Source organism: Macaca mulatta, chromosome 18, assembly GCF_049350105.2.
Source record: "Macaca mulatta isolate MMU2019108-1 chromosome 18, T2T-MMU8v2.0, whole genome shotgun sequence".
Classification (NCBI taxonomy): Eukaryota; Metazoa; Chordata; class Mammalia; order Primates; family Cercopithecidae; genus Macaca; species Macaca mulatta.
Window position 1 is genome coordinate 78,099,215 of NC_133423.1, and position 26,234 is coordinate 78,125,448.

Here is a 26,234-nt window from a genome sequence, read left to right on the forward strand (position 1 = left end):
ACTTCAGATGACCCGCCTGCCTCAGCCTCCCAAAGTGCTGGGATTACAGGTGTGAGCCACCGTGCCCAGCCAATAATTCTACTTCTTAATATCTACCCTGATAATAATCTGAAATACAGAAAAAGATGAGATATATACAGTATAAATAAATATTTGATATTTCAATATAGAAAAAGAGATAAAGCATTTGCATAAGAAGTCCATCACAACATAATTTAAAATAGCAAAATATTAAAGTTTAAATATCTCACAGGACTATATCATTTCATCTGATTGTAGTTTAGATAGGAAATTCAAGAACAAAGTTTTAATGAAGTGTCAAGTAACTATTTATAACAGCACTTCAGACATTCATTACAACCTGGCAGAAACACAGCCTGTGCTAGTAATACCTGTATGGAAATGCTAAGATAAAAGCTGGAAAGGAAACTCCAAACTCCTTGTGACTGTATGTAAGAATGTTTTGTGATCTCTGTGTCACTTCACATCATGGGTTTCAATGTAACTGTACTTTCGTATAGAACTGAGTTCAATTATTCTGGCATAACATTGACCTGTCTTGGAGTTCATGGTATTGGTGGCCACCAACGATTTTTTTCTATGAGAGTTTACTGCCTTATCCTTGGTCTATAGTACCATGAGGCTCTGCTGTTTGTGCTAGGTGGAAACATCCAGAATCACAGAAAAGGACAGAAGCCACTGCATGATAGCACAAAGATAGATTATATGAGCTGCACAGATTACACCGTTCTATATTTGGAGGGGTCAGTAACCACCTCTTCCTTTACTTGACCACAGGGCCCCTTCTCCTCTCTTAGGATATTCCATTCCCAGTGAGCACTTTTCTTCCAGGATGCCTCCTTCTCCTTTGGAGATAGCATGCAAGTTTCTCTCTCTACTTGGTTGCACTGTGAACGGTAATTGGGAACTTACTTGAGTTCAAGAGTGGCATTTTGGTGCGACTGTGTGAAGTCTCTTCTCTGCATGATTTCCAGCAAAGATGTCCCGTTCTGTTGCATGCTCTGAAGTGTAGAATTGAGTAGCAGGAAATCTTCATCCAAAGTCTGATTTAAAGTGGTCTTTTCAATAATTTCTATGGAGAAAATTCACCAATCATTTAATAAGCCTCTGAAAAGTGGCTAGTAGCAAGTGAAAAACTTAGACACTTCTCTGCTGAGGACTGCTCTGTTTACCTAAGCTGAGTTGGACCTCCATGCCAGGCCAGGCCACCTGGTGTATCCCAATGTACTCTGTACATCCCTTAACTAAACATCCATGAACTTGGGATTACTGGCCTATTTCAAAGTCTTTCCATGCACCAATAAACTCCCTAAAGGCAGGGACATGGTGTCAACCTCAGCATTTCCTTGTACCTGGCAAAGACATCTGCACATGAAAAATAAATGTTCTCAATAAATATTTACGACATAAATAAACCACCAATGCTTGATCCTACTTTTTTAATTAAACATAATTTGTTCTAATAATTTCCTTACCTTTTGCCCTATAAAGTCTGATTTGCATTGGATTCTGTACTTTTTAAGCCCTTACACTATAATTCAAAAAGAAGAGTGATCATATATTTCTGGTAGCTGGAAAACTGAAAATAGCATGCTAAAAGCCACAGCACACCCAACTGAGAAATGATTAAATTATTCTAATACGATGGATATACTTGGTACCAAACTGAAGTCCCAAATACCATCAGCTCCTATTCTGGGCAAATGGATGGGGAGCTACCATACTAACTTTACCATAACGCGGCTTGAGAATTAGGATCTAAGTTTCAGGTGTAATGCACAAAATTAAAAAAGAAATATGCATTTTTTAAAGCTAAAGCTCTCAGTGAAAGACTAAAGCTTACACATTTCAGGATCCCCAAACTATTGCAGTCCCTCTGGTTCCAGAAAGCCCAATGCAAGGGATATACATCTATTCATATGTTTAAAAAAGCGACAGTGACTTCTTACTAGATAAGGACAGACACTTCAAACTAGACGCTGCCCACACTACCTGTGATGTTCATCCGCAACCTCTCAATGGCTATGGCCAGGTCTCGACTCTCCTTGAAGATTCTCTCAGTTGCCCTGTTCACCTTTTGGGTACTTGCTAACATTCTAGTGAGCTGGTGGAAAAATAAAGTCTCAGGTTAGTTTGACTTTAAGGAGTCTGACTTTAAATAATATGCAAACTTTAGTGTTCCGTGGTTGTCGCTTATCAGCAACAACATATATTCCAGAATATAGAGTAAAGATGAGCACTATTATGCAAGCTGAGGTTCATATTTTGGGGTTATAAATGGACTCAGTAGTTAATGAAATAATCTACAACTCACTCAGCGTAAGAAAAGATGGGTATGTTTTCAAAAGCAGGCTAATTGTGTATTAAACTACAGAGTCTCCTAGTGTCTATACTGTGAAGGCCCTCGATTCACTTTAAAACCCAAATATACAGAATATAGAAAGCAAACCTTACTGATTTGTATGGCCTATGAAATGTTAGTCTCTAGGAGTTAAGAACACGGAGTCAGGCAAGCTGATTTTAGACCTGATTCTGCCAGGCTGTGGATAGGCCCAGACATCTCCAAGCATCGTGTGTAACACTTGGGAAACAGTAATGCTTACCTCCCGGGGCTGCTACGAGAACTACGCAAGACGAGAGCCAGGAAGTCAGCAGCCCAGAGGCTACCACTTAGCTGTCCTCAGCTGTTATTTTTACTGGGATTTTTACTATTTGCAAAAGGAAAGGTTGTTTGTAATTTCCAAGAATGTAAAGTAACTCAGACTGGGTCTAAAAGTATTTTCTAGTCAAGACCAAGTAGAATCTTCTTTAATGGATACAGAGAATTTATTTTAATCAGCTTATCATTTCCAACCAAATGTTTGCTTGATGAGGTACTTAAACCCAAACTTAAACCCTTCAACTCTTTCCAAAACATCGTTAATTCTCAATTAACAGGAGCCAAACTATACTTTCTAGGGTGATGTTTGTGTATGTGTGCATGTGTTGATGGAGATTAGACATCCATATGTATAGATACAGCATCACAGTACACACAGTACACACACACACACACACACGCACATACAAAATTCATAAATGAAAAAATAGTAAATTTGACAGTAATCCTTCCTCACCATCTGCAGAGGGCGAGATTCTTTTTTAAGTCACTAAATGCCATTCCTGTCACAGGTTAAACAGAATAAATAATTCCCTGATGACATAAAAACAAGCTCACTTGCCACTCGGAGCCCTAAAATCAGAACCACCCCAACCTGAAGGCTGAAGGTTGCACAGACACCACGTCATGAGGTCTGTGCGCTCCCTGCTCCACCCAGAAAGTTTTAGAGAGCATTACTGATGTTCAGTCCATGCTTTTGGGCTCACCATGTGCTTGATTACTGAATGAATTTAGGAGGAGGAAGAAACCTCAGCGATCTTTTCATCCCCGCCCCACCCGTTGTTTCAGAGGAGAAAATGTAAGTCAGAGCTAAGAGACTGCCCAACTCTGTCCTCAGCAGAGATGACAACAGACATTAAGTCGGGAGCCTTTTCCCACTAAACCACAGAAACTGGCAGGGTCAAAACCAATTTGATGATTAAGTAACTGGAGCACAGCTCGTGGGAGGAAGAGGCTGGCATGATCTAATCAGAACCTTGCGGACAGCCCCAAGGCAATTGTTCAGGAGGGCTGATGGGAGGGACCTGCAGGAAGGTTGGTTCGTTATGGAAAGAATTTACCTTCTTTTGCAGGTTGTCCGTTTCTTCTGCAACACCTTCAAGCTTAATTCTTCCCAGGTCCTTTTGCATATTTTCTCTTAATAAAGATTCCTAGGAAGAATGGAGGAAATAAATTATAATGCTTCGCAGTAAAATGTTCTGATTCTTAACTAAGAAGCACTTGTTATTTCCTTTTTGTTCACAGAAAGAAATTCTTTCCTTGGAACTGTCATTTAAAAAAAAAAAATAGATCACATTTACTTAGGTTTCGATTATAGCGACATGATTCCATACTGCCATCCTTTGCATTATATTTCTGATATAGATATAAATTTAAAATCTGGTGTGATAAGCAGAATCTGATACTGCTGCAATTCTCAGATAAAATTATGGCTTTATCTCAATAGCAGAGTCACACAAATTTAATTATAATTGCAACACCTAAGAAAAAAACGCCTTTAGGCTAAACTACAAAAGAATTCAATAAAGAAAGATTTATAAATACAAAAAAAAAGAAAAATAAAGTGCTTAATTTATGCCAACATCCTTCTAATTTCTTGTATGATTTTGTTTAAACCTTAAAACTCAATGAATACTTTACATAAACACAAAAAGTTATTTAAAGAAAACGGACAAGTGGTTTATTTAGAGCAAATCATTCAAAATGAGTTAAAATTTAAATCAAATATTTATTTGATATATAGAAAATTGTTATATCCCTGGGACCCATACTGGCAGATTAATATACTGATTGTATATGTAGTGATTGGAAAAAACATTTAAATATTCTTTTTTTAATAGATTTAAAAGCTCTCATTTTTCAAAAACACTTTGTGACATTTGAGGAAAGTATAACATAAAAACATCTCTTAGCGGTCCCTAAAAGACCACTGCAAATCAAGATGGATCCAAGAACCAGCCCCATCCCAACACGCACACACACACACACACCCCGCTAAGGAAGTATTAAGTTTGAGGAAAGCTCTTATCTAAGAAAAGGCATTTAGAAATGGCCATCCCTTTTATTGCTACCTGGCACACTGCATAGATTATGTCAAATTCTAACACATATATAAAGCAAAATTTAAGAATCACATTGTTTTCCAATGAGAATTAAAAGTGGGTCAGGGGCGGTGACTCACGCCTGTAATCCCAGAAATTTGAGAGGTCAAGGTGGGAGGATCTCTTGAGCTTAGGAGTTCAAGACCAGCCTGGACAACATAGCGAGAGCTCATCTCTATTAAAAATAAAAATAAAAAACTAGCTGGGCATGGTGGTGTGTGCCTGTAGTCTCAGCTACCTGGGAGGCTAAGGCAGGAGGATCCCTTGGGCTATGGAGGTTAAGGCTGCAGTGGGCCATGACTGTGCCACCGCATGCCAACCTGAGTGACTGAGGGAGACCCTGTCTCAAAAAATAAAAAAATAAAAAAATAAATAAAATAATAAAAATAAATAAGTGCTACAGTAGGACACTGTCTACTAAGTTAATTTCTTAACTCTTCATCCTTTTTTGACCTAGGCCCTGTTGATGAAAACATAAAACTATGATTTACTGCCAGACATTTAATGCAGTCTTCCAGGGAGGAGAGATTCTGTGCCCTGCAACTCTCGTGAAGTGAATAACAATATACTTAAAACGGTTCATCTTCAGTATGAGCCAACTTTAAAGAAGATACTATTCAGATTTATTTTCTGCTTTTCTTTTTCTTTTTCTTTTTTTGAGACGGAGTCTTGCTCTGTCACCAGGCTGGAGTGCAGTGGTGCGATCTCGGCTCATTGCAACCTCCATCTCCCAGGTTCAAGCAATTCTCCTGCCTCAGCCTCCCAAGTAGCTGGGATTACAGGCGCGTGCCACTGTGCCCAGCTAATTTTTGTATTTTTAGTAGAGACGGGGTTTCACCATGTTGGCCAGGATGGTCTTGATCTCTTGACCTCGTGATCTGCCCGCTTTGGCCTCCCAAAGTGCTGGGATGCTGGGATTACAGGTGTGAGCCACCGTGCCTGGTCTATTTTCTGCTTTTCTAATAGGGCAGCTGTTTTTAAACACCCAAAGTTGTCTTACAGAAGAGCAAGTGGATTTGGTCTTATCCCAAAAGGCAGAATGAGGGCCACAGAGGACAGCATTGATAAGGAGTCCTCCAGGGAGCACTCAAACAATGAAAGCTGCCAACTGTGAAACAAGCTAGCATGTGAGATAAGTAAGTAAGTGCCCGTCACTGGTCACAGTCAAGGAAAGACTGGAAACCTGTCCGCAGGGGCCGATGGAAGTTGGGCTCTCACACTGCGGGGAGGACACATGCAATGACTCCCACCATTCCCACTGACTATATCCCTCAATGATACACGTATCTGTTCATCTCCATATTTCCAGTACCTACCTGGAGATATTTAGTTGTATTTTCCAGGTTTGACAAAATTCCATATGGGACAGGGATAATGCCAGTGAGGTTCAGAGAAAGAATGGCACCACCAATCTCATCCAAGTCATTCAGCAGCACACCTACACATTCATCATCACAGGCTACAAGACAAATTTTTAAAAAGGAGAGTTAAAGTTAATGCAGTGTGGTCTGCCCATTTTTTCATGGGGTTGCATAAGCTGTTTTGTGAAAATGACATATGCGGTCAGAGTACACTCCAAGACCCCGTGCACCATATCTGATCTCATTCTCACTCCAACTGTGCCATAGGTGGCACGGCAGGAAGTGCTAGGCCCCTATTCAATGATGATGCCAAGACTCAGATCAGATACGTAACTTCCCTGAGGTCACACAGAAAGAAACGGCTGAGGCCAAGAGTGGTGCCCAGCTCTGGCACACATTTCGTTCTTCTGCCCCCATCATTATGCTGCCTGGTTCATCTTTAACTAGGACCCACTGCACTGAATCCCAGCATTCCCTTCCACAGCCTGCTTGTCACCTCCCCAGACAGTTTGCAAATGCATCTTTCGCAAGTACAAGTGAAGGACACTGGATAGAATAGTGGGGGTGTTTGTGCCTATAATCAACACAAAAGTCAAAGCAAAAAAGACCTCCAATGCCATGATCCTAACAGGCCTCCTTATCTTCCCCATTAACCCCTGAGAAGACATCCCAAGATGACTATCTCATGCACTTGCTGGTAAAATAAATCAGAACAACTGGAAAAAAAGTTTACAAAAGTCCATGATAGGCTGGGCGTGGTGGTTCACGCCTGTAATCCCAGCACTTTGGGAGGCTGAGGCAGGCAGACTGCCTGACGTCAGGAGTTCAAGACCAGCCTGGCCAGCGTAGTGAAACCCTGTCTCTACTAAAAATACAAGAATTAGCCAGGCAAGGTGGTGGACACCTGTGATCCCAGCTACTTGGGAGGCTGAGGCAGAGGAATCACTTGAGTCCAGGAGGCGGAGGTTGCAGTGAGCCGAGATTGCGCTACTGCACTCCAGCCTGGGGGACACAGCAAGACTCCATTTAAAAAAAAAAAAAAAAAAAAAAAAAAATCCATGATAGCCAAGAGCAGAAGCGCTCATGAAATTGGGGTAACACAAATGACAACCCCACAAAGCTGTTTCCTCTCCTGCACTAAATCACTCCCGGCTCCACTAAAGGAAATATTAATGCCACTAAACGAGAAAGTTGAAATCACTGTGCCACTCTGAGTGCCAGAGGAATAAACTGGTATCTTAGAACCTCCTGCCTCAGCTGGAAAACACCGGATGAAAGGTTCAGTTCAGCAGATGCAACAGTGATCTATGATTAGAAAATAACAAAATCAAAATAAAACAGGAGGTTGGTATCCTGCGGACATTTTAGTGTGCCACCACCGCTTCTTTCCCAACACATTTGGGAGGAAAAACCATCTTTACACATTTAGAGGAGAAATACTCACAAACACAATCCGTTTCCATCAGAATGTGCCTCGGTTCACACTCATCGCACCGGAGCCCCGAGGCCCCCAGCCTGCAAACGCACTGCCCAGATGTGCGGTCACAGTCGCCATGGACAGAGCCGTGCAGGTTGCAGTCACACTTCTGGCAACTGCCACCTAGTGTTTGAGGGTTCCCATAATAGCCCAAGGAGCACCTACAGAAAGGAAGGAACATACGTACAGATAGGATGGTCAATACCAGCTTCTAACTCACGACAGTAATCATTTGCACCAAATGAAATGCAAAGCACAGATCCATTCACCTTGGGAAAACTTGTTTTGGAACAGTAATGAGGTCTTATTTCAATCAAGCAATGCAAATTGTTAATGGCTCCCAGATCACTATAGTAAATATGCCCAACACCTTATAAAAGAAACAGAGTACCCAGGGATTTCCACGTGACAATCCACCCATGTACCTTTCACAATGTTGTCCTTCATAGCCCAGGAGACAGGCGTCACAACGGAAATTGTGGTCACCTTCCAAGACACAAGTGGGACTAAAACTGGAGGAAAAGAATTTCTTCTTGAATTTTCAGATACACAATTTCCAGCTTTCCTTAAAGTGCTTATTCATTACTCTTAGGATACACTATACTGGTCTCAAAGTTACGTGATCACACATAGCTTTTTAGAGCTTACAATCTACTGGGCAAAAGGAAGGAAAATAAATGTAATCAATAAGTGCATGCACATCTTGTATCCAAAAGACATTCATAAGACCCTGTCCGGGGCAATCATGTGAATGTTAAGTGGAAGAAGACTGACCTTAGGGATTATCACTAATTAGCCACCCAACAAGAGAGTGTCCCAAGGAAAAAGCGTCTTTGCTTACTAAGTGATAAGGTGGTAAGAGAGTTGAAACAACTATGAGCAAGCATGAAAACCCGCAGGGGAAGATGGATGAACACACGCTGACGAAAAGAACTTTATTGACTGTAATGTAAGGCGAGGAAGGCAAGCCAGGGAAGCAAAGGCAAGGAAGTAGGGTGGAATTGGAGAATCGATGAACCTAAAGGCAGGCAGGGAGTTATGTGGTAGGCTACCAGAAGCAAAATGACAGAGCCTCTCAAAGTGTAATTATCGACTGGGATTTGATCTCCTCATTCATGGATTTCTGCTTTTGTTTTACTCCTTTTTCTCAACATCCTCTACCCTCTGCCTTCACGTTTTAAATTACCAATGCGCCATCTAGAGGCTGAGCTGGGTGCATGCAAACTACTGGAGACAATAAAAAACAAAAACGGTTAAAGCCAAGCCTGGTTCCTTCTGGTTAGCAAGATGAAGTTTCCAGCATCAGTTACCAGCCCCATACCACTTCTGACTCTTTTTCCTCCTTAAAATAGTAAAGGGACAGACTTCAGTGGAAACAAAATACGTAGAAAATAAAGCATGTGTTTTAGGGCATCTCAGATTCTGAGCACACACGAATGTTCACATCCTCACAATCTCTTCCTGATAGCACAATTTTAATTTATTAATGTGGACTTTGGGGACGTTTATAACCTTTTTATTATTGAAGAAGTAAACTATTCAAACAGTACGGAAATGTGCAGAGTAGTAGGGTAGAATGTCCTTCCCAATACTTCTCTGGGCACATATAGCCACCTATAACATGGGTATGAATAGACATGTGGATATGAATTTTTTCCAAAATGGCATCACACTACATATTCCATTACATACTTCAACTGGCCATTTCTCTAATTCTGTGCCTACAGATATACCTTATTCTTTTCTCCATGTTTGTAAAATATATCACTCTAGGAATGCAACACAATGTATATAATCAATTCCCTGTAAGTAGATATTTGTTTCCCCTATTCCTCATGAGTACAAGCAATGCTAAAACACATCCAACGTTACACACGCGAAAGTATTTCTATAGCATAGACTACAGAAATGGAATTGACAAGTCAAAATTCACATATATAGATTTAATATAAAAAATAAGCACTAGTAACAACACATTTTAGGATGCTTCATAGCTTGCCAGGGAAGTGAACATAGTGCCTCTCATTCAGTACTCACCATCAGGCATGATTTACTTGGAGGCAATAAAAAACAGAAGATTCAGACAAATATTAAAAGGAATACTTTGCTGCAGTAAACCAAAAGTTAACATTTGATCTTTACATGTTCAATACCTTGCCAAATATTCTAAGTGATAATAAAATATTGTTGACGAATTATAATTTTCATTTGAACCAAAGAGGATTCTTTGATATTCTAATTCCCACTTAAAATTTCTGGTTCCCTTTTGCATTCAGATAATTCTGTACAAACATCATGAGTACAAGATAGAAACTAGTCCCAATTTTATCACCATGTGCATTTCAGCACTTAGGCACCAGCTTATATAAATTCTAATCCTATTCTCTTAAATGGTAATTGGGTTCTTTTGTATCATTATTAATAAAATTAATAACAATTCATCTCCATGCAGATTGGATACATATGCTGTGGGCTAAAATGAGTCTTAAAAAACAAAACGTAAAAGTCCTTCCTTTAACTGGTTGCATCCAAACATCCAGTACCAACACAGATGCTTTGCTTTTGGAAAGATTCTCTTCCAATGCTTTTGAGAATGAACACTTTTTCTTAAAATTAACCTTTTGCAACCAAAGGAGAATATTCATTAACGCAGACCACTGAGGGTGAACTGGAAGCAGCCCTGGGCAGCCCAGCATGCCAGCTGCACCTGTGGGGGCTCACCTGGCGGGGGGGCTGTGAGGACAGACACACAGAGCACAGTCACTTGCTGAGCCAGTCACCTTCCCATAGTAGCCAAAAGCACACACATCGCAATGGTCACCTGCTGTGTTATCGCCGCAGTTCTGGGAGCCCACATTTAAAGGAAGAGGGAAAAAATGGGAGATTGTTAGAAATCATTCTTATCTGGTAATAGCTAAGCACTGCCACGTTTTATATCAGCGAGCTTTTAAAAACATAAGGGGAGCATTTTCCTCCATATTCTTAAAAATCCTGAAAACATTTCCAGCTCTGGGGCTTTCATTCATCATAAGGCTGCATTCATCCAATAAAGCCAAGAAATTACTAGTATATTCTTCTTAAGGAAAATAGACATAGGAGCCCTAAAAGCAGTTTGCAGAACCTTAAAACACAGATTTAAAATATTTAGTGGCCCAAAAAACAATCTGAAGCACCAGTTTTGCACATAGTCAGGGTTCAACAACCACATGCAAGGAAGTGAAGAATGGATAGATGATTTAGGAAATAGAGAATGAGGGAAGAAAACTCATGGTTTTAGAGCACCACTGACAGATTACTGCAATCACCAACTAACTTTCAGTTCATTTTTTTTTTTTTTTTTAGAGACGAGGTCTCCCTGTGTTGCCCAGGCTGGAGTGCGTGGTGCAATCATAGCTCACTGCACCTTTGACCTCCAGGGCTCAAGTTCAAGTGATCCTCCTGCCTCAGCCTCTCGAGTAGCTGGGACAACAGGCACACGCCACCACGTTTGTTTAATTTTTCACTTTTTTGTACAGATAGGGGGTTGCTATGTTGCCCAGGCTGGTCACAAACTCCTGGCCTCAGGTGATCATCCTGCCTCAGCCTCCTAAGTAGCTGGGACGACAGACACAGGCCACCCCATGTGGCATTTCCAGTTAACCTTTACATCATCCTTTGGACCTATAGTCTTTCTATTAAAAAGGGTACACATTTTTAAAGCTAAAAGAACAAGCAGTTCTTGCCATCTGACTCCAATTTGAAACTGGCATTTGCTCAATTCATCTCTATTTACTCAGTCCCTGGCCACAAGATTCCATGTCTGATGCAGCTGAGTCGAAAAACCAGGATGGCTGAGGAACCCCTGAGCAAACTCCCAGGCTGACTCACACTTTTCTCCTTGGCAGTGAGAGGTGATACAGAAAGACATAATTTACATGTTAAAAAAAAAGACTATTTTAAGTTCATTTAAATGTTTTAAAAATTCTAGTATTTTTCATTTTAAAGTTCTATTCCTATTTTTTTCCCTGATGGGGACAAATTTTACTGGGATCTACCTGACCTCTCAAACTGATCTCTCTTTAGAAGTAAAATTTGTAATCTCTCTCTTGAAAAGTAAATGTGTTAAAGACATGTGTTAATGGCATGGCCTAAACTTGACAAGGAATAAATATTAGACGATAAGGGAGAATTGAAGATTTTCAGGTTTTCCACGGCTAACACCAGCTCCCCCTGACACACGACGGACTCTGGGCTCCCTAGAGAAGCAAAGACAAGCTGCCCCAAGAGTGGCCAGGAAATAAGGACCTCCTGATGAGAACTAAAGTGTGGGCTGAACTCGTTGCTATGGGAAATGCACAGAGAATGCCTGCCAATTTTTTACTGATGTAAAAAGGTTCCGTCGTATCTCCCAGAAGGCGGTGGTAGGGGGTGGGTAACCAGGAAGAGAAGCTCCCAAGCTACCAACCGCCCTTGTCCTCTGTCTCCCCAGCCCCTTCCAAGTCATACTTCCAAAAATCAATCACTTTTTTTTTTTTTTTTGAGATAGAGTTTCACTCTTGTTGCCCAGGCTGAAGTGCAATGGTATGATATCAGCTCACCACAGCCTCTGCCTCCCAAATAGCTGGGATCAAGCGATTTTTTTGCCTCAGCCTCCCCAGTAGCTGGGATTAAGAGGCACACGCCACCACGCCCAGCTAATTTTGTATTTGCAGTAGAGACGGGGTTTCTCCATGTTGGTCAGGCTGGTCTCAAACTCCCAGCCTCAGGTGATCCGCCTCCCTCGGCCTCCCAAAGTGCTGGGATTATAGGTGTGAGCCACCATGCCCGGCCCCAATCAATCATTTTTATGGTAACACCAAACGCCCAGTGACCTGAACATCCTGTATACTAATGACAAAATCAGATCCAAAACGGTCTTCATATCTACCTGTACAATAAATACAGAGGGAGTGCTTAGGAGATTATGTTGAAGGGAAATGAACTGCACTAAACCACAAAAGGATCTGAAACACTGAGGACGGAAGGGAAGGTCCTGGGCTTAAAGAGCAAGGAAGAAGGGACGGAGGCGCTATATTGGTGAGAATAGTGCAAGGGTCTTATGTCTAGTCAACTCTGTGAGGCAGCAGTGACAGGGCGGACATGACTACCCTGTCCAGGCTGTGCCGTGGAGACACAGCACCTCGAGTTAAGGAGAGATGCTCCCATCGACTCCGGGAGCAAAGGCATTAGGCTCAGGGCAGGATACCAAAGACACACAGTGACATGCACACCCCAGACTGGTGAATGGACCCATGACCACTCCATCCGGCCTCCAGCCATGTGAGGGTGTGTGACTTGGAAGGTTGAAGATTCAGGGCCTTTGGACATGGGAAAGAGGGATTTGATCAAGTAGTTTCGCAAGGTATTTGTTAAGGTCCTACCACCAACAGATGTACCAACAGATGCATGGTCCAGGGGCACCGGCTTCAGGAAGAATCAGGGCTCCCAAAGATGAGCTGAGCTGTTCTGGAGTGAGCTCCCCATTGTTGCAGGTGTGTAAAACGTACACTAAATTACTGCCTGGCATAGCTGTTACAGTTCAGACTTCATATCTGAAGGGATAGCCGGGTGTGGTGGCTCATGCCTGTAATCCCAGCACTTTGGGAGGCCAAGGCAGGTGGATCATTTGAGGTCAGGATTTTGAAACCAGCCTGGCCAACATGGTGAAACCCTGTCTCTACTACAAATACAAAAATTAGCCAGGCATGGTGGCAGGCGCCTGTAATCCCAGCTACTTAGGAGGCTGAGGCAGGAGAATCGCTTAAAGCCAGGAGGCAGATGCAATGAGCAGATTACATCATTGCTTTCCAGCCTGGGTGACAGAGCAAGCCTCCATCTCAAAAAAAAAAAAAAAAAAAAAAAAAAAGATCTGAAGGGACTCTGACAAGAATAGAAGGACCACTGCAACCCTGAAATCCCATCCTCTAAGCCCAGACACCATTTTTTGTTTATAGTGGGTTTCAGTGACAAGAACTGTCAATAAGTGGTGACCATGAATGAAGTCCCTAGGGACAAACACAGAATACAGATTTGTAAAAAGAGGGAAAACCAGAATCAAAATGTGGTGGGAGGCAGGTTGGGAGCCCGCAGTCCTAACTCCTCTGTTTTGGCTCCAGTGTTTCCTTGTGATTGGGCCACACCCAGCCTCTCCAAGGCTTCGGGTGTGTCCTTGGTGGGCAGCGCATTTCCCTTCAATGCATTATTTTACCCAAGGCAAGTTAATCTGGGAACAATTTCTACCAGTAATCAATGTTTCCACCTGAGTGATTGTAAAGCATGAGCCTTCAGGAGCAGGAAACAAGTATCAGATCATTTTGTTATCTGCCTCACTGGCTCAAGCTAAATCATGGGCACGGGAGTTTGTCCTCAGTCAGGGCTGCGAGCCTTCTGTCTGGGTCGCTTAGTCATTTACAGTGGTCAGAGTTCTCCATGTGTCCCTGAGACCAATCTTTTTGTTTGTTTGTTTGTTTGTCTGTCTGTTTTGAGACGGAGTCTCGCTCTGTCGCCCGGGCTGGAGTGCAGTGAGCGATCTCAGCTCACTGCAAGCTCCGCCTCCCGGGTTCGCGCCATTCTCCTGCCTCAGCCTCCTGAATAGCTGGGATTACAGGCGCCGCCACCACGCCCGGCTAATTTTTTGTATTTTTAGTAGAGATGGGGTTTCACCATGTTAGCCAGCATGGTCTCAACCTCCTGACCTCGTGATCTGCCTGCCTCGGCGTTCCAAAGTGCTGGGATTACAGGTGTGAGCCATCACGCCCGGCCCCCGAGACCAGTCTTGGCCTAGGAGAAGGTGGCTGAGAAGCAAATACGCACTAACATGTGAATAATGTGCTGTTATCATCCCCTAGAGAATATGCATTTTTTAAAAAATGCAAGGAGAGGGCAATATTTTACATAGAGAAATACATTTGCAACACTGGCATTAATTTATTTTAAAATTCCCACGTGAGCCCCCAGACTTTATCATATATAGTTCTCATCTATTTTGACTACGGCAACCAGTACTGCAATTAAAAACAAGGCATGCAACTACAGTCATGCATCACTTAAAGATGGGGATACTTCCTGAGAAATGCATCCTAGCTGATTCTGTCATTGTGTGAACATCATAGAGTGCACTTACACAAACCTAGATGGCACAGCCTACTACACGCCTACGCCATATGGTAGGCAATTGCAACACAACAGTAAATATTTGTGCATCTAACTATATCTAACATAGAAAAGGTACAGTAAAAATACAGTGTTATAGTCTTATCAGACCACTGTCCTATATGTGATCTATTGTTGATGGAAATGTCATTATTTGGTGCATGACTGTAATTCCCAAATTGATGCCCACAGATAAATTCATCAAGAAAGTAAAATTTATAAAAGAATTTCCACTGATAAGGTCAGAACCACTAAGCTATTCCTTCCTTAAAGAAATACGTTTATATTTTACATTGAGCTAACCTCTCACTAAACCAAGGCACAGCTATGACTTTGACCAGAAATCTGACACTCAGCATCCACTTTACTTCTAAACTCAGGCAAGCACCCCCACAAACCAGCATACCAGACACTTCCCGGTGTCGGGGTCACAGGTGTCACTATGGTTGTTGCAACTGCAGGGCACACAAGGAGCAACCAGAGGGCGCGGTCCCCTGCCACTCCCTGCTGGGAGCTTCCCTCTGTGGTACCCAGGGGCACAGTCCTGAGGGGATGCAAAAGGGAGGACAAAAAAGTCTGATTAAATAGTGAGTGAGGGACTTGAATAGACATTTCTCCAAAGGAGACATACAAATGGCCAACAGGTATATGAAAAGAAGTTCAACATCTCTATCATCAGAGAAATGCAAATGAAAAAACACAAGGTGATACCACCTCACACCTGTCAGGGTATCAACTATCAAAAAAAAAACAAAACAAAACAGAAACTAACAAGTGTTGGTGAGAAATTGGAACCCCGTATACTGCTGGTGAGAATGTAAAATGGTACAGTAAAAACCAGCAGCTATACCATTTCCATCTCTCCAAAGATGGAAAATTGAAGTACCATGTGATTCTGCAAGTCGACTTTTGGGTACACATCCAAAAGAACCGAAAGCAGAATCTCAAAGAGATAGTTGAACCCCTATGTTCACAGCAGCATTATTCACAATAGCCAAGACTGGGAAGCCACCCAAGTTTATTCATTGACAGATTAACGAATAAGCAAAATATGGCATGTATATACAATGGAATACTATTCAGCCTTAAAAAGGAGGGAAATTCTGACACAGGCTACAACATGAATGAGTCTTGAGGACATCATGCTAAGTGAAACAAGCCATTCACAAAAAGACAGATTCTGTATTACTCCACTTATTTTGTTTATTTATTTTCGAGACGGAGTCTCTCTCTGTCACTGAGGCTGGAGTGCAATGGCTCGATCTCAGCTCACTGCAGCCTCTGCCTCCCGGGTTTAAGTGATTCTCCTGTCTCACCCTCCTGAGTAGCTGGGATTACAGGCAGGCGCCATGTATTACATATATATAGAAGCAGGCCCTACAGTGGTCAAATACATAGAGACCAAAAGAAGAGTGGTGGTTGTGGGGGACTGCAGAGAGAGGAAATGGGGAGCCAGTGTTTAATGAGTGCAGAGTTTGCATTTGGGATGATAAAAAGTTTGGAGAATGACAGTAGTGACAGTTGTACAACGACGTAACTGTACTTAACACGACTAAATGGTACACCAAAGAATGGCGAAGATGGCAGATTTTGTTACGTACATTTTACCAAAATTAATTTCTTTTTAATTCAAAAAGAGAAAAAAATGATATAGTATATACACATAAGTTCTGTTCGTCTCTTGGAGTTGCTATAACAAGGAAATAGATTTTGACTAGAGTCTGCCTACCTGACACGAGAATCCCACAGTGCCAGGAGGACAGACACAATTCTCTAAAAGAGATGCAACCTCTTCTTCTGGGTGTGGCTTTTCAGCCTTTCTGCCAACCTCCATTGAAATGTCTGAGATTCTGTGCAGCCATCATGTTAAGAAGAGAGGAAATGCTAACATTTGAAAAACTTTCTAGAAACACAGCACATGACCTAATATTTGCATATATATGAAACCAGAGCTTCCTTCCCTGTTTGGAGTAGTTCCCACTTGTGATTATAAGTGAAATGTCTTAAAGCACATTAGTACTGTCATGACACATTTTAGACATTTAAGAATTTAAAAATAATGTGACAGAAGTACACCTAAAAGACCTTTTGAAGTGCTGATTTGGCCAAGACTTAATGGCTTTCTTTATGGGCTAAAGTATTAGATGAGTTGGTGACCGCATTCTTTATACATCATTACAAAGACGTGGGCATTTCAGTTTTCACGGCAGAAATGGCAACTGTTTCTTTTCTTTTCTTTTCTTTTTTTTGCATTTTATCTTCAGCCAAGATTCCACCATTACGTCCTTATATTTTATATCGACATTAGCATGCTAGGTGGATACTTTAAGTTATAACTCACACATTCCATAATGATATTAATATTTAACAATGTTTTGGTAAGGAACTGAACTACATGTATTAATAAAAATAGTAGGTAATGGAAGCGGAATGAGTCAAATTCTTTCAGTTTGCTTTCAAATATGAAAATAACGGTCAAAATTCTAGAAGCTCCAAGTACCTGCTCTGCTGTAATCCTTGACCATATGATGCCTTGATGAGGATGTACTCAATGTTGCTAAGGACAGACATAAAATCCTCTCGCGTGACAGGTTTTTCCGAGACGGAGTTAAAATATTTCCAAAAATGCTGTAGAATGAGAAACACATTCATTTAAGCTCAGAGGCCAAATTCTGACAGGCATAAAACTTATAAAGAATAAATTCTTTTATAAATTTCTCCAGAAATGAGCCATGTTCTGTGCACGCCACTGAGTGTAACTGACAAAGACCTCCTGAAACCTCCACAGGCAGGTGCAGCGTCAGTCCCATTTATCAATAGATACGCATTACCTAAGGCAGTGCCAGCCACACAGCGAACATCCAGTAAACATCTGCTGGGAGAATGGACACTTCCCAAATCTGAGCAAGTCCAAAGTCTCCTGTACCACTATCTCCATGCAGGTTGAAAATAGTACGCCAAGATAAAGAATTTAAGATGCAGTGCCCACTAAACTGACATATGCCTAATACACATTTCTTGAGAATTTGAAATTCAAATTGTTTTTGGAAATCCTGCTAATCCCACTGGAAATTTGATCCCAGGGTCTTCTTGCTCAGTCTCTCTCTCTCTTTTTTTTTTGAGACAGTTTCGCTGTTGCACAAGCTGGAGTACAGTGACGCAATCTCGGCTCACTGCAACCTCTGCCTCTTGGGTTCAGGCGATTCTCCCATCTCAGCCTCCCAAGGAGCTGGGCCTACAGGCGTGCACCACCATGCCTTGCTAATTTTTGTATTTTTAGTAGAGACGGGGTTTCACCATGTTGGCCAGGCTGGTCTCAAACTCCTGACCTCAGGTGATCCACCCACCTCGGCCTCCCAAAGTGGTGGGATTACAGGTGTGAGCCACCGCACCTGGCTGCTCATTCTCTTATTAATGGCTTTCATCTTTCACTACATCCATAGCAAAGTCAATGTCTTTAAGGAACTTATATAAAAAGATCCCATTTTCACCTCTCTCATTGCTACTTCTTGTTCCTGCCTCACTCCATTCTCTGGTGCTGGTGTATCCATGTAAATGACTTGCTTTCTGGTCCGACCACCTTTGATGAGAACTTGAGGCTCAAAATTGGAGGTGCCGACGCCGTCCAAAGAATAGAAGGCCACGCTGTACTTCAGTTTGCCACCATAGGCCATGAGCTATCAAATAACACAGTGTTTACTTCTCTGACAAAGCTTTCGCTTAAAAACATTTTATTGCAAGCCTACCACCATATGAGAGAAATCTTGTATCTTCAAAATACATGCGTGAAATATGTTGTCTGGAATTTGTTTCCTTCTAATTCCATTTAATTATGGATTGTTAAGTTGACCTAAGTTACACAGTTCCTTTTAAGAATACAAACAAAAGTGAGCTCCAAAATAACAAATCAAGGTGGTAATGATGCAAATTATTTTCAAGCTCCTTTAAATTAAAAATTTCTCTGTCTCCAGGAGCACTGGATGCATATTTGCAAATTGTAAAGATCAGGGTGAATTCATACACAGACTCCAATGTTTATATAAACAAAAATCCAAGTGATGCCCTTCATGATCTTTTATAGTAGTTCCGCGCCCCGCCCCATATGAGTGATAATTTCTTGAAAAGGGACTCCCAGGCCATAGCACCTAGGTTTGTTCGACGGGCATATTAATAAACACAGTCCAGTCCCACACCACGTAATGACATTTCAGTCAATGACAAACCACATATACGACCATGGTCTCATGAGATGATGATATTAACATTCGCACCTAATGACACATTCCCACCTAATGACACATTCCCCCCTAATGACACATTCCCCTAGAATGTCTCTCCATCGTTAAGTGACAAATAACTGTATATGTTTGTTGAATGACTGCTTTAGGAAGAACCAAATTAATATAATGTGAACTTAAAAAACTTTTAAAATTAATGAAAAATTTTAAGGAACCATATACTTGACGAGATTTTTATAAGTATTAAACTTCTCTGACCTCACTTAAAAGAGGAAATTAATAACCACTTCTTTAAATGACAGGCTGGGCCAGACTGTGGTGATTTTAAACGATTTCCATATCTGCCAGGAAGCGGGGACCGGGACTGGCTCTCGGCTGGGCGTGCCCCTCACCTGGGCGTGCCCCTCACCTGGGCTCCCTGGAACTGCCGCGGCAGCCGCCAGTAAAACGGCTCTGCATGGACGTGCTGCCGGACGGTGGCGGCATCCAGCAGGAAGTCGGGGGCCTGGTAGTAAACCCCCTCGGTCGTGCCCCTCAGGTTACTCTGAGAAACCACACGCAGAAGAGGCTGATCGGAGCCCAGCGTTACCTAAACCACGAAAGGGAGGGAAAGTGCACTTCAAAATACGAACTTTCCACGCCAGTTTCATCCTTTAGATTCCATCATTGTTTCACAGATGAAACAGCTTCATTATTAAAACAGAAGCAGTAAAGACTTTTCCTTTAAACTAAACATCCGGATGAAAATGAACTGAAAGCGCTTTAAACGACTGCATTTAAGGCCAAACTGTTGCTGCACTGGGGAAATGTTCGATGATATGCAGAAGACGGTTAAGATTTTGCAGTTCTATCTTCTCTCCAGTGAAAGCTTTTCATAGATTAGCTAAGGAACAACACGGACAGCCTTTAGTTCAAGCTCCATTTACTTCCTCGGCCAGCAGAAGCCGAGCTCTGATCCATGCTCTAACCCAAATTAGCTTCCTAGAATTTCTGATGCCATAAAAGCAAAATTTAATGTGAACACTTGGCTGTGTGTCCCACCCCCACCCTCCTCCCAAGGGGAGTGGGGTTAGAAGCAGAACGTCTTTGCCGTGCGTGACTTACTGGGGTCCTCACGTAGCCCTCCAGCTCTGAGCAGAGGTGGGACAGCCCGGAGCAGAAGCAGGGGCTGCAGCCCACGGCGTTGTCTGCGCGGAGAGCAAAGCTGCCCTCTCGACACTCGTTGCACTGAGGGCCAGACACATTCTCCTAAAAGGAAACAAATACAGGACTCGCGTTTGCCTAAAAACGAGATGTGATTTCTGAACAGAAACAAAATAAAACACAAACATAATTTTAAAAGTAATTATAGATGCACAAACATCAGTTTCCGTTAGCCGGGCCCTGAGCTCTCTGCATGTCAGTTTTCTCAAAGATCCAATCAGTGATTCTCAAACACAGATGATTATCAGAGTCATCTTGGAAGCTTTTGGAAAATACAGATTCCCTGATGAGAACATTCCATGGCAATTCTGGAAGCTGCCTCGAGTCCCCAGGTGATTCTGATGATCCCTGGGCGTGAGAGCCACCGGCAGGTATTATTATTATTATTATTTAAGACGGAGTCTCGCTCTGTCACCCAGGCTGGAGTGCAGTGGTGCAATCTCAGCTCACTGCAACCTCCAGCTCCCAGGTTCAAGTGATTCTCCCGCCTCAGCCTCCCGAGTAGCTGGGACTACATGTGCCTGCCACCATGCCCGGCTAATTTTGTATTTTTAGTAGAGATGGGGTTTTGCCACGTTAGCTAGGCTGGTCTCGAACTCCTGACCTCAGGTGATTCACCCGCCTCGGCCTTCCAAAGTGTTGGGATTACAGGCATCAGCCACCGCGCCTGGCCCAGGTGATTATTAAGACAGGGCCTGCTGCTCTACTCGTCTGTCATCACAGCTGTTATCATAAGATGTGGCAGAGTCCAGGTGTGGTGGCTCACACCTGTAATCCCAGCACTTTGGGAGGCTGAGGCGGGCAGATCACCTGAGGTCAGGAGTTTGAGACCAGCCTGGCCAACATGGTGAAACCCTGTCTCTACTAAAAATACAAAAATTTAGCCAGGCATGGTGGTGGGCACCTGTAGTCCCAAATACTTGGGAGGCTGAGGCAGGAGAATTGCTTGAACTCAGGAGGCAGAGGTTGCAGTGAGCCGATATTGTGCCACTGCACTCCAGCCTGGGTGACAGAGCGAGACTCCGTCTCTAAATAAATAAATAAATAAATAAATAAATAAATAAGGCCGAAAACAGGGAGACTAATGCTTCTATTACTCCCAGGCCATGATATCTACATGAGTTTTCCTTCTTATCTCCAGTCACCCATCAGCCCATTACCATCATCAAGCCAGAGGGCTCCCATCTCACCACCCATGGGAAAAGGACCAGAGGAGGTGGCTCTGACCTCCTAATAGCAAAGCACATTGGGAAAACTAACGGAAATACACAAAACTTATAATGACATTGAAATCTTACCTCTTGGGAAAATAATAAACCCTGATTTCCTTCAGTGTGGCCAGCACCTGCGGGAGCCCAATAACCTCACAGGGATCCCATCACAAATCCCAAAGCCCTGAGATACCTACTTCACCTGCATACTCAAAATACACAGCCACTCAGCCTCTGGGATATATGATCAAAAACTCAGGGCAGTTTTCAAATCGGTTCCATCATCTGACACTTGTAACAGTAAAAATTCAATTTCAGAAATCATCCATCACTCTAGAGGAGCACAAGAGACTTTGAACTCGGATGCGGAAGGCAGCGTGAAGTCACTAGCGAAAGCATCTAAATACTGGTTGCTGAGGTAAGTAGTCAAAGCCCAAGAGTCACGATGAGGAGGCAGAGAGAGGAAGAAGGAGGAGGATGGATGGTAAATACCTTGCAAGGGCAGGCCCCGGTTTCCTCTGCACAGCCGCAGAGACCCTGCTCCAGGTTGCAGGCATCCCCCGACGTCCCCCTCAGGTCACAGTCACAGGGAACACAGTCGGGAAAGTCTCTGTAACCCAAGGAGCACTGATCACAGGCCCGGCCGCCAAATTTCCAGTTGCACTGGCAACGGCCGGTGACCACGTCACACTGATGATGAGACGACCCCACGAGACTGCAGTTGCAGGCCTGAGAGACAAGAAAATCAACTCAATAAAAAGACAGATTTGATGCTTCCAAGTATGCACATATTTGAATGACAGGAGAACACTACACGTGGGGAAGATCTACAAATGAACCATCTCCCTCTTGCTATTGCTCCATGGATTCACTTTGCCATGTGCCAAGAGGAGATAAGCATTGTGTTGCTGGACATTTGTGCATCTTAGTGGCACATGCGCATGGGGCCAAAATTGTGAAGTGAAATGAAATCTACTAGATCAAAACAAGTCTCACAAAATTACTGTAGAAATCAGGCCAGGCACAGTGGTTCATGCCTGTAATTACAGCACTCTGGGATGCAGAGGTGGGAAGATCACTTGAGCCCAGGAGTTTGAGACTAGCCTGGGCAACACAGTGAGGTGCCTGCCACCATGCCCAGCCAATTATTTTTGTATTTTTAGTAGATACAGGGTTTCACCATGTTAGCCAGGATGGTCTCGATCTCCTGACCTTGTGATCTGCCCACCTCAGCCTCCCAAAGCGCTGGGATTGCAGGCGTGAGCCACTGTGCCCGGCCAGTTTTTGGATTTTCTAACCATCAGTGTAACAACTAGGTTCTTGAAGAAAACCTAGAATAAGGTGTCTTCAGGGTGTGGTGTCTTCCACTTTGACCCCTCTCATCTGCACTGAGGTGTATTGTTTTTGGTTTTGATTTTTAAGATAGAGTCTTTCTCTGTCGTTCAGGCTGAAGTGCAGTGGTGCGATCACAGCTCACTACAGCCTTGGATCCCTAGGTTCAAATGATCCTCCTGCCTCAATCTCCCAAGTAGCTGGGACCACAGGCATGTGCCACCACACCAGGCTACGTTTTTTTTTTTTAACTGCTATTTTTTGCAAAGACAGGGTTTTGCTTTGTTGCCCAGGCTGGTTGTGAATTCCTGGCTTCAAAAGATCCTCTTGCCTCAGCCTCCCAAAGTGCAGTGATTACAGGTGCGAGCCACTGTGCCTCGCCCACATTGAGTTTTTTCTTTTTTTAAACCCACAAAGCTATTCAACAGATTAAAGTCCAGAAAACATATAGAAGAAAAGGCCTGCAACTTGCTAGAGCAAAGCAACTCTCAGTTACGCAAAAGCGTGGATGACAGCGCTCACCTGGCACCCCACCTCCACATCATAGCCCCAGTGCCCATCCTCACATTCTTCACACCTCGCACCCTGTGTGTGAGGGGGGCAGACACACTCTCCAGTTTCTGGGTCGCAGGTATTCCGAGTGTGTGGGCAGTCACAGGCTGAAATAAAGATGAAGGCTGTGTTACAGATCTGGGTGACATCAGTAAAGGGCTAAGAGCTGACGCTGTTCTTTCCCTTTTATGAAGAGTCCAAGCCATTCTTCTCCCTCCTAAAAGATGCCTCACAATTCTGAAGATTGCTCCATGTCCTCATGGAGGTGGCCAGCCCTCGGTCTCAGGAGATGCTGGGGGAAGAGGGAAAATGGGGACAGGACAGGGGAAATAGAAGAGTGAAAAGGCCCTCACTAGCTGATCACAGAGGGAGCCAATATTTACTTACTACAGGCCCAACGCCACGCTGAAGACTTTATATAGAACACTTACACTAACTTCTCAATGCAGACTCGCATTAGCATCCCCATTTTACAGATGAGGAAACTGAGGCCAAGCAAAGTTAAGTAATGAATCTAAGCTCCCACAATTAGTAGGCGGCAGAGCCATGACCAAAACTTAGGCTTGTACCCTGAGAGGAATAAGAAACCAGAAAAAAAGTATGAAATCCTCCAGGGAAAGAAGAGAAAAAGTAAATGCACTTAACCGAAATTAGTTGGAAGTAGAGGGAGGGCCGAAGGAAAGGTCCAAGAATGACTATAAAGTCTCAAACAAGGAAATCAAGGCTTACGTGTACAGCTGCCATCCTGGTAGGCGTAGAAGCCACGGGCACACCTGTCACACCTTTTCCCTGCCACACCTGGGACGCAGTGACACTGGCCTTCATCCGTGCAGTCATCTGACACGGAGCCTGCCACGCTGCAGTTGCAGGGCCGGCAGCCATGGCCTGAGTCCAGCCCATAATAGCCATGCTGTTTCACCAGAGGGGGAGACAGTGCAAACCAACATAGGTTTTAATCAATGACTCCTCATATTAGTATGTTCCAGAACACACACAGGGTATTTCATAGAATCATAAAGTATTCATGACACCATCCCCATCCCTTTATAGTGAACGTCACTCTCTAGACAGGCACGGCACTTGTCAGCCACACTTTGTGACATGGTTTGACTCTGGGTCCCCACCCAAATCTCAAATCCAATTGAAATCCCCATGTGTCAAAGGAGAGAGGTGATTTGATCCTAGGGGCAGCTCCCCATGCTGTTCTCATGATAGTGAATGCTCATGAGATCTGATGGTTTTGTAAGTGTTGACAGTTCCTCCTTCACATGCTCACACTCTCTCCTGCTGCCTTGTAAAGAAGGTGCCTGCTTCCCCTTCCACCATGATTAGAAGTTTCCTGAGTCCTCCCCAACCACGCGAAACTGTGAGTCAATTAAACCTCCTTTGTTGATAATTCCCCAGTCCTGGGTAGTATCTCCATAGCAGTGTGAGAACAGACTACTACACTTGGGGACTTAGCTCCTTCGAGTCATGGATTCAATCGCCTCTGTACCAACGCTAAGGTGTCAGTCACACGCATCTTACCAAACACTGGTCACACTGCTGTCCAGTCACGTTTGGTTTGCAGTCGCAGAGTCCGGTCTCAAGATGGCACACGGCAGAATGGGAGCCTTTCGCATGGCATCTGCAGGCTAAACACATGCACACAGACACATATTAACCCTCATTTCTGAGGATGGTTATAAGATCCTTCATCCCCAAAGGAAAAAAAATGTAAACCTTCAGCGTTTCAAATCACAAAACTAAAAATGATATTATTGGCAATAACTTTAGAAGTTTAGCATTCTTCTGAAGAGTAAACTAAAAGAGGGTTAGTGGAAGGATCCATCACAGGAAAAACATATTGAAGCTATTAAGATGATAATTACAAATTCGCTTAACCAATTTCATGAATTCCGTGACATTTTAAAAATAAGCTACAAATTCCCGTGAAAAACATGCAATGGAGATTTTCAAAACCAACTTAGCCATTTGCTCTGATTTCAATCAGGTACATATTTTTTATATATATACACATATATATACACACATATATATACACACACACACACACACGTGTATATATATTTTTTATTTTTTTTTGAGACTGGGTCTCGCTCTGTCGCCCAGGCTAGAGTGCAATGGTGCGACCTCGGCTCACTGCAAGTTCCACCTCCCGGGTTCACGCCATCCTCCTGCCTCAGCCTCCCAAGTAGCTGGGACTACAGGTACCCGCCACCACACCTGGCTAATTTTTTGTATTTTTAGTAGAGATGGGGTTTCACCGTGTTAGCCAGGATGGTCTCGATCTCCCGACCTCGTGATCTGCCCACCTTGGCCTCCCAAAGTGCTGGGATCACAAGCGTGAGCCACCGTGCCAGGCTACATATTTAATATTTTAAAGCTCAGTTAAAACGTAATCTAAATAAGTACATATTAATATTACATTTCATAATTTAATGAAAAACATCTTTTCATTAAATATGATACATCCCAGTTCTAAGTCATGAGTCATTTGTAGTTTCAGGCCAGATGGTTCCATTTTATCTACAGTTGCAACACTGATAAAGCTACAAAGGCCCCTACCTTTGCAAAGTGATATAATCTTACGGGTTCAAAATACATTTAATCAATATTCACAGGGGAACCCTCAATAAGCACTTCAGTTAGAATATTTATATGTTGACTGGGTACAGTGGCTCATGCCTGTAATCCCAGCACTTTGGGAGGACAAGGAGGGCGGATCACCTGAGGTCAGGCATTCAAGACCAGCCTGGCCAACATGGTGAAACCCCGTCTCTACCAAAAATACAAAAATTAGCCAGGCATGGTGGCACATGCCTGTAATCCCAGCTACTCGGGAGGCTGAGGCAGCAGAATCTCTTGAACCCGGGAGGTGGAAGTTGCAGTGAGCCAAGATCACGCC

General features: G+C 43.1%; 1 protein-coding gene across 2 annotated transcripts in view; it reads right to left on the minus strand.

Annotated features, from left to right (window-relative positions):
* LAMA1 (laminin subunit alpha 1) overlaps nucleotides 1–26,234 on the minus strand; it is a 164,827-nt gene that overhangs the window by 49,445 nt on the left and 89,148 nt on the right. For both annotated transcript variants that reach the window (XM_001118617.5, XM_077974776.1), the window contains exons 20-36: nucleotides 24,854–24,960; nucleotides 24,056–24,236; nucleotides 23,297–23,433; nucleotides 21,935–22,171; nucleotides 20,133–20,276; nucleotides 19,438–19,617; nucleotides 18,282–18,467; nucleotides 17,291–17,418; nucleotides 16,520–16,640; nucleotides 15,197–15,334; nucleotides 10,342–10,463; nucleotides 8,046–8,132; nucleotides 7,588–7,781; nucleotides 6,099–6,241; nucleotides 3,742–3,831; nucleotides 2,014–2,125; nucleotides 934–1,093 (exon numbers count right to left, since the gene is read on the minus strand). In XM_001118617.5, coding sequence (XP_001118617.5) covers nucleotides 934–1,093; nucleotides 2,014–2,125; nucleotides 3,742–3,831; nucleotides 6,099–6,241; nucleotides 7,588–7,781; nucleotides 8,046–8,132; nucleotides 10,342–10,463; nucleotides 15,197–15,334; nucleotides 16,520–16,640; nucleotides 17,291–17,418; nucleotides 18,282–18,467; nucleotides 19,438–19,617; nucleotides 20,133–20,276; nucleotides 21,935–22,171; nucleotides 23,297–23,433; nucleotides 24,056–24,236; nucleotides 24,854–24,960 — 2,467 coding nt within the window. The remainder of the gene's footprint in view (nucleotides 1–933; nucleotides 1,094–2,013; nucleotides 2,126–3,741; nucleotides 3,832–6,098; nucleotides 6,242–7,587; nucleotides 7,782–8,045; nucleotides 8,133–10,341; nucleotides 10,464–15,196; nucleotides 15,335–16,519; nucleotides 16,641–17,290; nucleotides 17,419–18,281; nucleotides 18,468–19,437; nucleotides 19,618–20,132; nucleotides 20,277–21,934; nucleotides 22,172–23,296; nucleotides 23,434–24,055; nucleotides 24,237–24,853; nucleotides 24,961–26,234) is intronic.